At 44.0% G+C, this 15,671-nt stretch overlaps 1 protein-coding gene across 1 annotated transcript in view; it reads right to left on the bottom strand.

The window, feature by feature from the left end:
• Nucleotides 1–401: 401 nt before the first annotated feature.
• The window catches only part of LOC138977310 (sacsin-like), a 46,147-nt gene continuing 30,877 nt past the window's right edge, over nt 402–15,671 (bottom strand). Inside the window, exons 19-23 of the mRNA XM_070350212.1 lie at nt 12,875–13,028; nt 4,726–9,584; nt 3,253–3,870; nt 2,066–2,344; nt 402–635 (exon numbers count right to left, since the gene is read on the bottom strand). Coding sequence (XP_070206313.1) covers nt 465–635; nt 2,066–2,344; nt 3,253–3,870; nt 4,726–9,584; nt 12,875–13,028 — 6,081 coding nt within the window. The 3' untranslated portion in view covers nt 402–464. The remainder of the gene's footprint in view (nt 636–2,065; nt 2,345–3,252; nt 3,871–4,725; nt 9,585–12,874; nt 13,029–15,671) is intronic.

Raw genomic sequence — 15,671 nt, 5'->3', positions numbered from 1 at the left:
GCTCGGAGAAGTGGTCCGTGTTCAAGCAAGTTTCTTTCTTCTTTGAAAACAAAAACCCTACGACCAGTGAATGTCGAGATATATATGTTAATTGGATCTGTGATCCAAACATGCCTTTTGGTCAATCTCGATGGCAGTTTATTCCACTCGCCCTTCGGGCTCGTGGAATAAACTTCCATCTCGATTGACCAAAAGCAATGTTTGGATCACAGATCCAATTAACGTATAATGTGTATTTTTTGTTTGTTATGGGAATAAATCTATACTATAATCCATTCTCTGTCTCTCTCCAGTCTGTCTGTCTGTCTTTCACACCACACACGCACGCACACACAGAAAATATTGAACATAATAAGCACAGAGGAAGTGATCAGCTGTCAAAAGTCACGTGACTGCTGAGAAATAAAGATAACTAACTTCAAACATTTATGATGATTACTTTTAAAAGACAATCCCAATGCTTGCTACCCAAGAGCGAGAGACTTACTGTGACTGGTAATGGCAGTGTGTCTCCCTGAAGACGATGACGTCACACTCAGATGACTGCTTCCCCCAACGGCCGGTTGTGTAGGCCTTGGTGGAGGTGCGTGTGGTGGTGGCGGGGGTGACGGTGGTGGTGTTCTGTAGCTGTCGAACTGTGACAGAAGATTAGATCAAAGAATAATTTTACTTCTTAATGTTTAACATGTGTGTGTGTGTGTGTACGTGTGTGTGTGTGTGTGTGTGTGTGTGTATTGTGTAAGTGTGTGTGTGCATGTGTATGTGTGTGTGCGTGCGTGCGTGCGTGTTCTCATTCAAAAATGAACAGTTTATAGTATTCACTAAGAAAACAATGACGCGATTTCCACTGATCCATTTCGCACTGAAATGACACTTTGCTCGCTACCGGACGACAATGTCATTGAGTGATTCCATTGACACGTGTTTTGATCTCGTGCAATGAAGTGTCCACAGCGTCGCTCTTGTTCTCTTTCAACTCAAACTGGGATTCCCGAGACACTTTCTTTGTCGATTTGAACATTATAAAGCGGTCGAAGCTTTCCGAGAAAACAAGGGAAGTAAAACAAGTCGCGTAAGGCGAAAATACAATATTGTCAAGTAGCTGTCGAACTCACAGAATGAAACTGAACGCAATGCCATTTTACTCGTAGCATCGTCAGGCCACCGCTCATGGCAAAGGCAGTGAAATTGACAAGAAGAGCGGGGTAGTAGTTGCGCTAAGAAGGATAGCACGCTTTTCTGTACCTCTCTTTGTTTTAACTTTCTGAGCGTGTTTTTAATCCAAACATATCATATCTATATGTTTTTGGAATCAGGAACCGACAAGGAATAAGATGAAAGTGTTTTTAAATTGATTTGGACAATTTAATTTTGATAATAATTTTTATATATTTAATTTTCAGAGCTTGTTTTTAATCCGAATATAACATATTTATATGTTTTTGGAATCAACAAATAATGGAGAATAAGATAAACGTAAATTTGGATCGTTTTATAAATTTTTATTTTTTTTTACAATTTTCCAATTTTTAATGACCAAAGTCATTAATTAATTTTTAAGCCACCAAGCTGAAATGCAATACCGAAGTCCTAGCTTCGTCGAAGATTACTTGACCAAAATTTGAACCAATTTGGTTGAAAAATGAGGGCGTGACAGTGCCGCCTCAACTTTCACGAAAAGCCGGATATGACGTCATCAAAGACATTTATCAAAAAAATGAAAAAAACGTTCGGGGATTTCATACCCAGGAACTCTCATGTCAAATTTCATAAAGATCGGTCCAGTAGTTTAGTCTGAATCGCTCTACACACACACACACACACACACGTACACACGCACATACACCACGACCCTCGTTTCGATTCCCCCTCGATGTTAAAATATTTAGTCAAAACTTGACTAAATATAAACAAAACTTGACTAAATATAAAAAGAAATATGACCTAGATGGACCAAGGTCATACCCAGAGTTCAGTAAAGTCTGAAACTTAAAAATAAAAAAAAGCATCTAATGCACTGGGGGTTCTCCTTCGCCATGTCCAGATGGAAACGTCACCTCCTTACCAGTTCTTTAGCTCTTTCGACAATCTTGTCAGCCAGGTCACAGGCTTGAGCTGCCTCCTCTTGACTGTAGATGTCCGAGGGGATCTTGGGGTACCCACGACCGAATCCTGGGTAGCGCATCTCTGTGTGGTACCCGAGTAGGTCATCAAGCTTGGACACCAGTACCTTGGTGGAGGCATCTCGCACACTACAGGCAATGGAACAGATGCTGTGGCTGTATCTCTGGTCGTGACCTGCGTCTCTCCGGTACAGCACCGCCTTCAGCGATTTTTCCGCCGCCTGAAGTCAAGCAGTTTGACACATTTTACAGCTTATTACAGCATTCCTCAGGGGCGGATTAGGGTGGTGGTTACAGGGGTTCCGGACCCCCCCCCCCCCACCACCCCCTCGGCTGTAAAAAAACACCCCAAAAAAACCTGTTTATGAATTTTGTTGTTGTTTCTGTCTGTAAAGCCGGGGGAAGTGTTAATTGTTTAATCAGTATCATTTTTGTACAGTTTTAACTGCCACTCCTATGCGACATGTCTTTCTTCTAACCATACTATAATTTATGATGTCGGGAGCAGATATCATGGAAGATAAATTGCCATTATTTAATACTAACTTTAAAAGAAATAATGAGTGGCTGCTGACACCAGTTGATCATGTTTAAAATCAAGGATAAGCCACAAATTGTTTATAAGATAGCTAAAATTCTTCAGCTTCAGGGGGGCTTTGCCCCCCAGACCCCCCAACGGGGCGTTGCCACGATACCCCACCCCTGCCGACCCCAGGTTGTAACCCCCCCCCCCCCCCCCGTCGGACTTAACTGCTCCGCCCCTGTTCCTGGTCAATGTGGCTCTGGCTGAGAGTTAGTATCTTGTATTGTTTTTACACTCTAGCTTTATTCATATAGAAATTCTATGTTTGCGCGTTTTCGAAATTTTTTTTTTTTCCATTTGCGATGCAGAAAGTCCAAACTGAGAGACTTCAAACAATACAGAACTGCAATAAGATCAAGCACAAACAGGATGCAAACACCTGGAATATTCGGGGATGAAATTGAAATTCATTGAAATTCATTGCCTCGAGATTCGGACATGCACCGATGCCACTTAATTTTGTCTTAAATTTTGATTCGTGATCATTTGATATTGTTTGTTTTGGCACTCTGGTTATATGAGGTTTTGGACAGCCCAACCACCCACCTGATGAGTCATGTAACAGACCCAGTTGAAGCCAGCAGTCTCCCTCTGTAGCGTCTCTCTGGCTGCCTCCACGTCTTTCTCTGCCTGGCGCAGCCACCGCTTTCCCTCCTCGGGCTGGGGGTTGGCATGAGAGTCGCAGTACGACCTGAACGAGAATCCCGATGAAGAGCATCCACCGGAACTGTAAAACGTCCTTCTGGATTCTGCGTAAGATTGTCCCCTGGCAAACACATCCTTAAAAAAGCTGCCAAAGCTGCCTCCACAGTTCCCAGTGTTGCAGTCATCCTCATCGTCCGACTGCAGCTCTTTTCCCTTTTCTAGAAGTGAGATGTAATATTGTATCTCCTGACACACCTTCGTGCAAAACTCTTCTCTTCCGGGGTTCTTGTCCGGGTGCCAGACGCTAAGGACTAGACGCTTGATAACTCGCTTGCGGCTTTTGTCGTCGGGCATGGCACTCCATATCTTCCGCAGCTGACGTCGGATGTCTCTGAGCACTGCCTTCAGGTCGTCACTGGGCTGGCTGAAGGCAGAAGGGCGAGGGGTCGTGTCTCCAGTGAAAGGAACCAAAGCGCCCCGAGAAGGCCTGATGAACTTGTACAGTTCACAGGCTTGTACCTGAATATAATAAGCCGTTTTTAAGTCACATAGTGTCCTTCAGACTGATTAAAAGACAATTTGCTAAAACAAATATTGGGACAAGTTTTGCACCCAAAATAAAGCATTAATTCCTGTTTCATTTCAACTGTCTATGCTGTTAAAGGCCGTCCACTTGCCTATCCGGCACACCTTTCGGACCAAAGATGTCTTTAGCAGGGATCATGTGACCACCGCTCAAATAGGGATACCACTGGGTAGAATATTGATTTGACTTTCTCCTCGTATATAAAAGTTGTTGAGTTTTGCCCATTATGATTTTTTGTTGATTTTTAATAATAATCGGTTTCTTCCGTTTTTGTCACGTCAATGTTTGGGAGTACGCTGACTTGAGCGGCAGTCACGTGATCCATACAAAATAACTCTTTAATCCGAAAGGTGTGCCAGATAGTCAAGTGGACGGCCTTAAATGAAATTGAAACTTAGTTGGGGTGCACAGTATGTTTCTGTTAAGTTTATAATATGGGCAATGAAATATAGCGCAGTCGGTAGGACGTCTGACTTAAAACCACTTCTCAGCTATCAGTATAGGTGCAATCTTCGGGTTGGGTGATGGATGAACAAGAGATGGAGGAAGCAGAGAGAGAGAGAGAGAGAGAGAGAGAGAGAGAGAGAGAGAGAGAGAGAGAGAGAGAGAGAGAGAGAGAGAGAGAGAGAGAGAGAGAGAGAGAGAGAGAGAGAGAGAGAGAGAGAGAGATGCAACATATGTTCAGTAATCACGCTGGAGAAAAAAGACCAATTAGCAGGGAACTAAAGAGACATTCGTTTGGGCTAGATTGGTGATAGTAAGAGCATACATTTATCTACTGTTCTTACCTCTTTGAGTTCGTCTTCACCATCATTCTCTCCGATGACGATGACATAACGCAGAAGCAGCAGTCTTGTCCTGGTGTCAACGTTCACGTCAGTCTGCGGCTCAATTACCCTCTTCACCTTGGAAAAAATGTAGGAAGGCTTTTTCTTTGCAGATTGTTCTCCACTGTTGAAAGGCTCCAACTCTTCGGGAGAACTCGACTCATCATCACTAGTGTTTCTGTGCTTCGCTTCCCCGACATCAAGGAGGGGATCGTCTAGTTCATAGGCAACGAACTTTCCCACCTTGAACTGATAGATATCCTGATCCAGCATAAAATGCATGGAGTATGGAACGAGTTCTCCAGGTGGAGGATACGCTGACTCTGCAGGCTGCCATCCAGAATATGGAGTTATTTCCGCATCATCCATTATCCTTGATGCAGTGGATAAGTCAGCCAGGCAGTCGTCCAAGACTGCTGAAATGTCAAACCCAACTGCTGAGGATATGGCTCTTCGCAAAATTGGTATGGTTTTTCTCATCTTGACGTTATCTGTACCTACTTCTTCACGGGCATCAATATACACAGAAGTATTTGCAGCGGTTTCACCACCAGAGAGACTTTTCAGTCTGTCTTTCAAGATAAAGAATTGTTTCTCTTCAGATGTGTCCGGCAACTCTGACCCATGCAGAACAAGCACAGTCCTCAAATCTTGAGTTTTGAAAACGGCCATGTGTTTCAGCGCTTCCTCTATCATTTTATCATCAACTTCTCTAAATGGGCTTCCCGTTTGCATTAACTTATGATTGGCCAGTCTCTTCACAACGTACACCACCTCGGCTGAATGAAGCAGTTCCGTGATGGACTGAGTATCCGAGTCTTGAGTTGCTTCTGTTCTGCAGGAATCCACCAACACTTCCTCCACTACTGCGTTCCACTCCATCATTCGGCATGAGTGAGGGAGCAACTTTACCTCTTCGTACAAGTTGTGGCCATTTAGACCAAGCCGAGCGAAGTTCACAAAGACTGCAAGACCTTCCACTGGTGTTTTCAGGCGCCTTTGGTGGCGAATCGTTACGTCTACCACCACCGTCTTTGAGTCCATCAACCTCACTTGCGGAATCTGCTCTGGGTGGATTGTTAACAGGTACATGTCTTCTGCGGGAAGGTAAAGAACGGATCTTGAAAAACTCTTCGTATCCGATTCACTTTTCAGAAGAGTGAAGAAATTGTGAACAGCACGTGAGACCAAATCAAGATCATTTGGATTCAGGATGTGATCACCATATATGTCATGGATTTGCTCCAGGGCCACTGCATAGTGATCAGGTGTGACGGTGTCACAGACTCCAAGACTTCTGAAGAGTTTGAAAAATGGTCCTAGCTGTTCTGGAGCACGTGTCACAAAACCCTCAACGAACTGCGGTTCGGTCAGAGTTATCACCACTTGATCTGCTGAGAACATGGCTTTTTTGTCCTTGTCAAATATTATGGCAACATCCCGTACTTTGTAAATAGTATCATCGCAGGACTGTCCTAAAAAGTTGTAGATGGCTTCCATGATGTTCTCAATCAAGTTCAGCTCCCTGTCATCAAATAAAGTCAGAAGCGATGAACCACCTTTGTCTTTCATACCCAGAGACTGACACACATTCTTCACATGTCTCACGACCAGGTCTTCAGAGGGCTGTGGGCTGAACCCAACCCACTCATGCATGTAACATTCCCAGTTAACGAACTGTGAAGGATCCGCGTCTTGAGACAAGAGACACGAGCTGGTCCACCCAAGGTACTGCTGTTCAGGTGCCAGGCCTTCAGAGAACGATATGAGCGGTGTGGGTGGGTGGAACAACGGGTGGAAGGACTGAAGGAGCTTTCCGTCAGGCAGGTCATCACGTGACAGGGGCACTAGGAACTTAACACCTTTCAACTGCTTCAGAAATTGCTCGCTGCGCAGCTCTTCCGACGACTTAAGATACATCACTAATTCCTTAGACTGTTTCTCTGACAATGGCCTTCTGGCTGTGCTGGCCACCTCTCTCGCAAATGTAAGAAACCATTGTTCTGACACCTCACTTTCCATGCCAACGTACTCCAAGAACAACCTCCACCGGTAGTTATCGTATGGGGGTGGAGGGAACCGTTCCTGTGTCTTCATCACCTTGAACACCTTGCAGTAGGGGCTTAAGAACTCCGAGGCAACGGATAAAGTTCCATCAATCCCCTTGATGAACGGTGTCAGACGCAGTGTGTTCAGTAGACGCTTGCCGTCTTTCCAGTTAAGAGATTCTTTGATGTACTCCATGTGCTGGGGAATGGTGTCTGCTGGAAGAGATGGCAGCGTCAGCAACAGGTGTTCACAGTAGAACTCTTCTTCATTGGGAGATGCAATCCCCAACTGTAGAAAAAGGTTTTCTAGCCGACCGTTTCTTTTGACCAGAGAGATGCCTCTATTGTTGGACCATTCGTTCAGACCATCGTGAGGAATGCCATCAGGTAGGCAGAGCAGACTGTTGTCATTTCCCACCGCTACGAAAGAACCGTCCGGTCTCTCGAAGAATGGTAACACTCGTATTGTGGAAGCAAGACTTTGGCAATCTACTGTTCTGAAGGAGAAATCCAGAATGGCCTCAGCTTCACTGCTGTTCAAGTTGTGCTCCTGTATATCGGTGAGAGCTGTGATCAGGTATCTAGGATTGTTGACTGACGCCACAGTTTGCGAGGCTATAGGTTGGAAAAAGGTAAGACTCGTGACAAGTTTGAATAATGGAAGTTTTTTAAGACTTTTGTTGACTTGTTCATTCTCGCTATTGACCACTCTGGGTACTTGCTGATTTGTTCGTACGGGAATATAGACAACCTGGTTTCTGTCTCCAACAGGAAAAAGGTAGATTGTTTCGTCTTTCGTTGCAGGAATGAGACACCACTCCTGAAGAAGTTCAATATCTTGACTTTGCTCGTTTTTCTCTAGGTCATCAAGAAAACGCCAGAGACGTTTAATCCATTCAGACAAGCAGAGGTCTTGGTGTTTGGAGGACAATTCATCCAACGATTGGGTTCGGACCCTGCTCATCATGGATTCGTGCAAAGTGTTTGGCAGCTGCTTGGTCAGAACAGTAAGATCAAACTGCTTCAGGTACTCGGGGCAAGGGCTCTCTTCACTCAGTTTTACACACAGTATCAACTCGCTGTGTAGAAAAAGGCCACAGGACCCAGGCAGTAGGTCGTAGAATTCAGACACTATTGTTGGATTGTGAGGAGTAAAGCAATGCAGTTGTCCTGACATCCTCAAGCTGAGAGGAAGTCCTTCCAGGTCTCGAACTTGTTTCTGTATAAATGTGAATATCTCATGGACACCATCTGCTGTTTTGAAACCCGTGTCCTCGACAGGCTTTGGGAGGTGCTTCAGGTTGCAGCTGTCTGTGTCTGAATCATCTCTGTGACAGGACTGCAGAAAATCAACCACTGTTTTATCATCCACAGCTTTTATGCCCTGAACTGAACTCTTGACAAATGCTTCATGGAGCCAAAAAGGGCATTCAACGATGTTCATGTTAAGGTTCATCAGCCCTTGTTTCAGACTTGAAGACAGCGCATGCCTCAAAAAGTACCCAGGGAAACCTTCTGATTTAACAGCTGGCACCCACAGGAGACGATCCAAGTCTCTGCGCAGAACAGGAAACACGTCAGCCTCAGTCTCAGCGAGATGATGGTAGAACGACGTCATCAAGGACTTCCAGAAAGTGTCGACTTCCTCCCGATGGTCTGGGAAGAAGTTACTGTACTGCTTAAGCTTGGCGTTTATGTCTGCACAGCTCACCAGATTTGCCTTGTTCAGGCAAGCTGTCTTTTCGTTGTGGTGCTTTTTCTTCTTTTTTCGCTTCTTGCCAGAGTTGCGTCCCATGTCTGGAAGAGCACCATTTTCCTCTTTCTGCTTATAGTTCTTACTGAGTGAAACCTCTTCTTGCGAGAAACACAACCTCCTGACCTCTCGAAGAGCAGTGACGTAAGCAGGTACAATGACGCTGCGAGCCAACAGCTCATTCCAAGACGTCAGTTCGTTGTCATTCCGAGTGTCGATGTTACGTCGTGTCTCGTGATCCAGCACAAAGCGACCGTTAACGTGCACTGGCAGGCCTGTGTTAACTGGGATGGGCAGCGTACAGAAGGCCTGAAACGTTCTCTGGTCCGCAGCTTGAGCAGATGCAGATAGTTCCTGCAAGTTCCCGTGTACCTCAGGAACTGCTGTTTTGACATCATGCTTTCCTTCAAAAGATGCTGCAAGAGTTTTGACAGTGGTGCCTTCTATGCGCTGAGAACTGAATTGACGTGTGTGCCCTTCTTCCAGCATGGACAGACAAACAGCGACTCCTCCAACCGGTAGCAGTTTATGATTTCTCACTGTTGACGACAATTGCAGTGTTTCTGGTACATTGTCGCTGTTGGACAATCCAAACCTGTGGACAACCAGCCATTCCTCATTATTCCCGTCAGAGTAAGACAGACTGCAGTGAAGAGAAGCCTCCTTTGAAAGAAATTCACTAAGGCTTGGACTGCTTGCCTCATCTTTCAAACGTTCAGCTTCAGATTTCACGTGCATTTTGAACTCTTCTTGCATCTTCATGTTGCGTTGGTCTGCGGTGAGCTGCGTTTCGAAGTCCAGTTCAATATTCCCGTCTTCTCTTGCTGTGTACACTCCGATCTTCTTGACGTTGTTCAGGAAGAGGAGACACTCGCCCATAGTTGACCGAAAGTCTTGCAGAAGGTCGTTCACCTCCTCCATGGTCGCTGCTGGCTGTCTGATTTTGGTCTTGCTTGCTTTGTCTTCCGTCCTGAGCGGTAACCTGAACACCGTCCCTGACTGCGCCTCTGTGCTCGTCGCTGCAATTTGTTAATAGAACTTGTAGAGAGATTTACTGCACAGGGCATTTCTCAAAACAATAAAAACAAATCAATGAATAATAAAGCAAAAATAACCAATGTTCTCTCCTTTCTAACATGGTTAAGGTTTTGTACTAGGCTGAGTATATCTAAAACTCGGATAATGTTTGTGTCGGGACAGTGTCTGAAAGCAGTCCAAGATGACACCCCAAAGGAAAAAAGAAGTCGCGTGAAGCGATATAAAAACATTTAGTCAATATGTCAGGTTGAAACTAAAAGATCAACATTGAAATACCAGCCATCACCGAGACTAAACGTAGTAAGTTTTGGCTAGTAGAAGGCCGAGACGGGGTCACGCTCGTCTCCGCGAAGCAATGCCGACGTAGCACCTATTTTCTTTAATTGTGAGCACATTTTTAGAGTAAACATGGCTTACCTATATTGTTGGAATCAGGAAATGATAGAGAATAAGATGTAATTATTTTTGGATTGATTACTCACATTTTAATGGTAATCATAATTTGGCCTAATAAACATATTTTCATTAATTGTAAGTACATTTTCAGAGTAAACATGGCATATCTACATATTTTTGGATTTAGGAGATGATAAAGAATATGATAAAATCATTGTTGGGTCGATTACTAGAATAATAATTATAATTACAATGTTGAGATTTTTAATGACCAAACTCATTAATTTTTAAGCTTCATAGCTCAAATGCAATACCATAGACCGGAATGAGTCGAAGATTAGTTGACTAAAATGTCAATCAATTTGATCATAAAATTAGGGCATGACAGTGCCACCTCAACTTTCACCAAAAGCGGCTGCATATGACGTCATGAATGATATTTATCAAAAAAATGAAAACAAATTTCTGGGGATATCAATCATCCCCGGGAACTCGCATGTGAAGTTTCTATAAGTTCAGTCCAGTATTGTCTTGGAATCGTTCTATACACACACGCACAGACACCACAACCCTCGTCTCGATTCCCTGTCTATGTTAAAATATTTAGTCAAAACTTGACTAAATGTAACAAGAGGCGAAGCCATCAAGGCTCACGTAAGAAATCGACAAACGGTAACACACACTCAATCACTCCGTCACACACACACACACACACACACACACACACACACACACACACACACACACACACACACACACACACACACACATACACACACAGAAAGAGCATAGGTGAAACTGTGCAAGACAGCGAGACACTAGATCTAGATCTGTCTGTCTGCATGTAGCCTACTTACAGGGACACGACTGCCAACAGAGTCTCGGCTCGCTCAAAATAATAATGACCGAGACTTTCAGTACTTCCTTCGCGTGACGTCTAACCCTCTTACGTCATAATGTGACGTCAATGTAATGTGACGTCTTCAAATGTTAGAGTTTCTACCACAGACATACACACGCACAAACACACGCACGCACACACGCACGCACAGACAGACAAAGTTACGATCGCATAGGCTACACTTACGTGAGCCAAAAAGCGAATGCTTAACAGAAGTTATCTGCCTATTTAACTGTAGCTCCATAAACGTTCAAGAAAATAATAATGTCCGACCTACTGACCTGACCTTCACCTCTGTGTGAGAGGTACAGAAAAGCGTGCTATCCTTCTAAGCGCAACTACTAACCCGCTCTTCTTGTCAATTTCACTGCCTATGCCGTGAGCGGTGGGCTGACGATGCTACGAGTATACGGTCTTGCTGCGTTGCATTGCGTTCAGTTTCATTCTGTGAGTTCGACAGCTACTTGACTAAATGTTGTATTTTCGCCTTACGCGACTTTTCTTCATTTTGTTGACCAAAACTTTACCTTGATGTTACCTTGAAATTAGATTAGAGTCAACCATGCTTGCGTCTTGTCAAAAGATCATTGGACTGTGTAAGTGTGTGAAGTTTCAAAGCTCTTGTTCTTTAAAAATGTGAAATGTTTTTTTTTTACATTTCAAGGTTTTTTTTTTTATCTGAACTTAACTTAGCATGACCTTGAAATTTAACGAGGTTCAACTATGGGTAGGGTCATGTCTTGAAGTCAGCATACCCCAGCAGTGTCTTAAGTTAAACCTTAGCAGTGTGCAGAATAGCAAAGGTCGAACTTTAATAAATGTGAGAATACAAACTTCACGTTAGTTTGTTTTATGTGTACAATGCCAGCAGAAAGACTGGCAGGTTAGCCTAATCTTACTTGATGCTAAATTTCTCTGATGCAGACAAGAACTCTTAGGAACAAGAAGAGCAAACGCTCGATCAAGTCACTTTCGCAGTTCTGAATATTATATGAGGCATCAGATGGACAGGAAGAAATTGCTATTCACAACACAATGAGTCACGTTCACATAAAATTTGAGCCCGGTCACTTTTATAGTTTCCGAGAAAAGCCCAACGTTAAGTTGTGTGTTGCCGAACAGAAAAGGCTAGTTATCTCCCTTGTTTTTCTGATAACGTTCGTAAAAGGCTACAGATGTAAATACTTTGATGTAAAGAATAATCCTACAAAGTTTCAATCACATCCGATGAACTTTGTCAAAGATATAAAATGTCTAATTTTTCCTTTGACGCTGACCTGTGACCTTGAAAAAGGTCAAAGGTCAACGAAACCATCGTTAAAGTGTAGAGGTCATTGGAGGTCACGACTAAACAAAATATGAGCCCGGTCACTTTTATAGTTTCCGAGAAAAGCCCAACGTTAAGTTGTGTGTTGCCGAACAGAAAAGGCTAGTTATCTCCCTTGTTTTTCTGATAACGTTCGTAAAAGGCTACAGATGTAAATACTTTGATGTAAAGAATAATCCTACAAAGTTTCAATCACATCCGATGAACTTTGTCAAAGATATAAAATGTCTAATTTTTCCTTTGACGCTGACCTGTGACCTTGAAAAAGGTCAAAGGTCAACGAAACCATCGTTAAAGTGTAGAGGTCATTGGAGGTCACGACTAAACAAAATATGAGCCCGATCGCTTTGATAGTTTCCGAGAAAAGTCCAACGTTAAGGTGGTGTCTACGGACGGCCGGCCGGACGGCCGGCCGGCCGGACGGCCGGCCGGACAGACTAACACTGACCGATTACATAGAGTCACATTTTCTCAAGTGACTCAAAAACCAGGAGCGTGAAAAGCGTACTTTTATTTGTAGGAACTGCACTTCATGGGTTATTGGGGCAGCATAACATTGTAGGAAACATTCATTCAAGAGCTGAATCTTAAGAATCTAACATACAAGTATCGGGTGTGACACTTTTATTATTACTACATGTACTTACCTTCCAACGTGAAAGGGGCCAGCATGTTGGAGTACTGAGCCCTGAACCTGTCTGTGACTGACAGCTGTTGTCCCGGTCGTCTGGCACGGGGACTGGCCACAAAGAAGTTGGGGTCCATCACACACAGCTTCTCGCCAAGCTTCTTCTCTTCAACCTGGTAAATAACAGCAGGGAAGAACATTTTATATACTGTTCAAAAAAAGAAACGCATAGTTGCTACTTGCCAAATTTGTTTTATTTGTCGAAAAAATTAACAGAAAATCCAATATTTAGATTATTTGTTTGAAATTTGGTATGGACACAGTTGAATGCACACACAGTTCATTTGCATCTTCAAATCAATCAGTCAATCAATACGATTGGGTGCCGAGGCTGTCAAGTCAGCAGGGGGTGTGACTGCCTTGAGCAGCAACAACTGCCCGGCACCTTCTGGGCATGGACTGGATCAGATGCCGGATATCTTGCTGTGGGATGGTGTCCCACTCCTCCTGAAGTGCCTGCAATAGATCGCGGTGATTTGCCGGCGCTTCTTCTCGCCTGCGCACACGTCTGTCCAATTCATCCCAGAGGTGTTCTATCGGGTTCATGTCTGGCGACATGGATGGCCAGGGAAACACCTGGACATGGTGGTCGGTGAGGAACTGGGTGGTGAGTCGTGCTGTGTGCGGGCGAGCGTTGTCCTGCTGGAATATGGCATCCTGGTCAGCCAGAAGAGGAAGGGCGTGTGGGCGCAGAATTTCCTCCACGTATATCGCTGGGCAGTTATGCGCCCTTGGACGTGCACCAGGGTGCTCCTTCCAGCGGTATTGTTTGCCCCACACACCATGACGCCTCCACCACCATGAACGGGTGCCTCATCCACACAGTTGGGCGCGTAACGTTCGTTTACTCTCCGGTAGACCCTCCTCCGACCATCATGTCGCTGGAGCAGGAAGTAGGGCTCGTCGCTGAACCACACGTGTCTCCAGTGATTCCGGACGGTCCAGCGAAGGTGCTGGTTGCCCCACTGCACTCGGTTCTGGCGATGGCGGCGGGTGAGGACAGCTCCTCTGTGAGGTCTGCGAGCTCTCAAACCAGCTTCATACAGGCGGTTCCGATAATCGGTGTGGCCCGGGGAGAGCCTGGACAGAAGATGAGGCCGACAGGAAACGATTCCGGAGGTGGCGGAGCCGTATGAAGCGGTCGTGAGCAGCAGTTGTCGCCCTTGGTCTTCCCGCTCGTGGCAAGTCAGCAACGGAGCCAGTGGCTTGAAACCTGACCCACAGTCTACTGATGGTGCTCTGGGACACGTGGAAGTGCCTGGCGATTGCACTTTGACTTTGGCCTGCTTGTAAACGACCCAATGCAATTTGGCGGTCTTCTCTGCTCAATCGGGCCATCTTTCGTCGCTGAATTGTCGTCTGATTTCTTTGTGGCGAACAATCCGCTTTTATGGGTTTTGGAAGACATGGTGAGAGCTCAATATTCCCCGAGTTTCACGAGATTACACTGAAGCATGACGAGTGGTCATGCCAAATGAGCAATTTTGACATTGTAGCCACTGATAACGCATGCGTCACGTGCAGAGCTCACTTGTGGCAATGGACGAAAGGTCGACGACCAGATAAACATTTTCTGCAGTTTGGTGGATATCCTTGTAGCCATATAACTAAATTAACCAAATATTACAAGCTATGCGTTTCTTTTTTTGAACAGTATACATACTAACACGAAGAGAAATCAAGACGATCGAATGATCGACTGACTCGCTTTCAGAGTCGTAGTTAGTAAGTCGTACTTTCCTGAATCCTTTAACTCCTGTGAGTCAAATGGTAAAGCAAACTATAGATTGATGTCAAACTTTTCCGTAATAAAACAAACAATTAAAACTGTAGGATATCACAACAGAAATATGAAACTTATCTTTGATGTTAACGATTTTAATGCATCGCATTGTCAAATTCTATTTTTACTGCAAAACAACAACACTGACAGTAAATATACTGCTCTCGCAGCTGGAAATACAAAATTGTCAGTTTTATCTTCACCTGGTATATCATTCATGTTACATCCATAAAAGGTAGAGAAACCAGAAACATTTGTAAATTTATGTATGTCACTTCTGTCCGACATTCATGAACGTTACCTTTATGTACACTTTCATTCAGCTGACAATTATTCCAATCTTTTTCATTTTTTTAAGGATTTGATAGGGAAATAAATGTACTTTAGTATACCAATTATCTGGGTTTTTTTTAACCACAAATTATATGATTTGTGATTTTGGGGGGCTATAGCGCAATTTTGCATTTTCATGTCCTGAACGACCTAGTTATAACTTCAACACCAAACAGACCTGTTTAGTGTGGCCAGGGCCCGTATTCTTGAAAAATCTGCAAAATTGTGTGTCAAAGTCAAACTGTCGTGTAACTATACTACCCGGTATTTGTTTATATCGCCCGGTAATTAATTTTTTTATTGTTCCCTGGTATTCATGCAAGTCTGGTAGAAGGTCGGCAGCTACCAGTGTTAGTTATTTTTAGAATAGGATATTCCCCATGCTTGCTCTTATCTGCGCCTGCGTTACCGGCGTTTCCGCGGGCGTGTCAGTTTCAAAGTCAATAGCAACAACCAAACAAACTAAATGAAATAAAAACATGGGAGAATTTGTTTGAATTTTTTTTAACCTCAGTTGCATGGTTGCTGCTAGGGTAATTTTTTTTGCCTTCTCTCTAATTTAAAGAAAAAGTCAAGCCGGGAGCATCCTTCTTTATTGGTCTTTATTTTTTCTCAATCAAATGTTTACATTTTTAATTTA

Source organism: Littorina saxatilis, linkage group LG9, assembly GCF_037325665.1.
Source record: "Littorina saxatilis isolate snail1 linkage group LG9, US_GU_Lsax_2.0, whole genome shotgun sequence".
In the NCBI taxonomy this organism is placed as follows: Eukaryota; Metazoa; Mollusca; class Gastropoda; order Littorinimorpha; family Littorinidae; genus Littorina; species Littorina saxatilis.
Note: the sequence above shows the minus strand (reverse complement) of the source record. Positions and strands in the feature narration are given on the sequence as shown.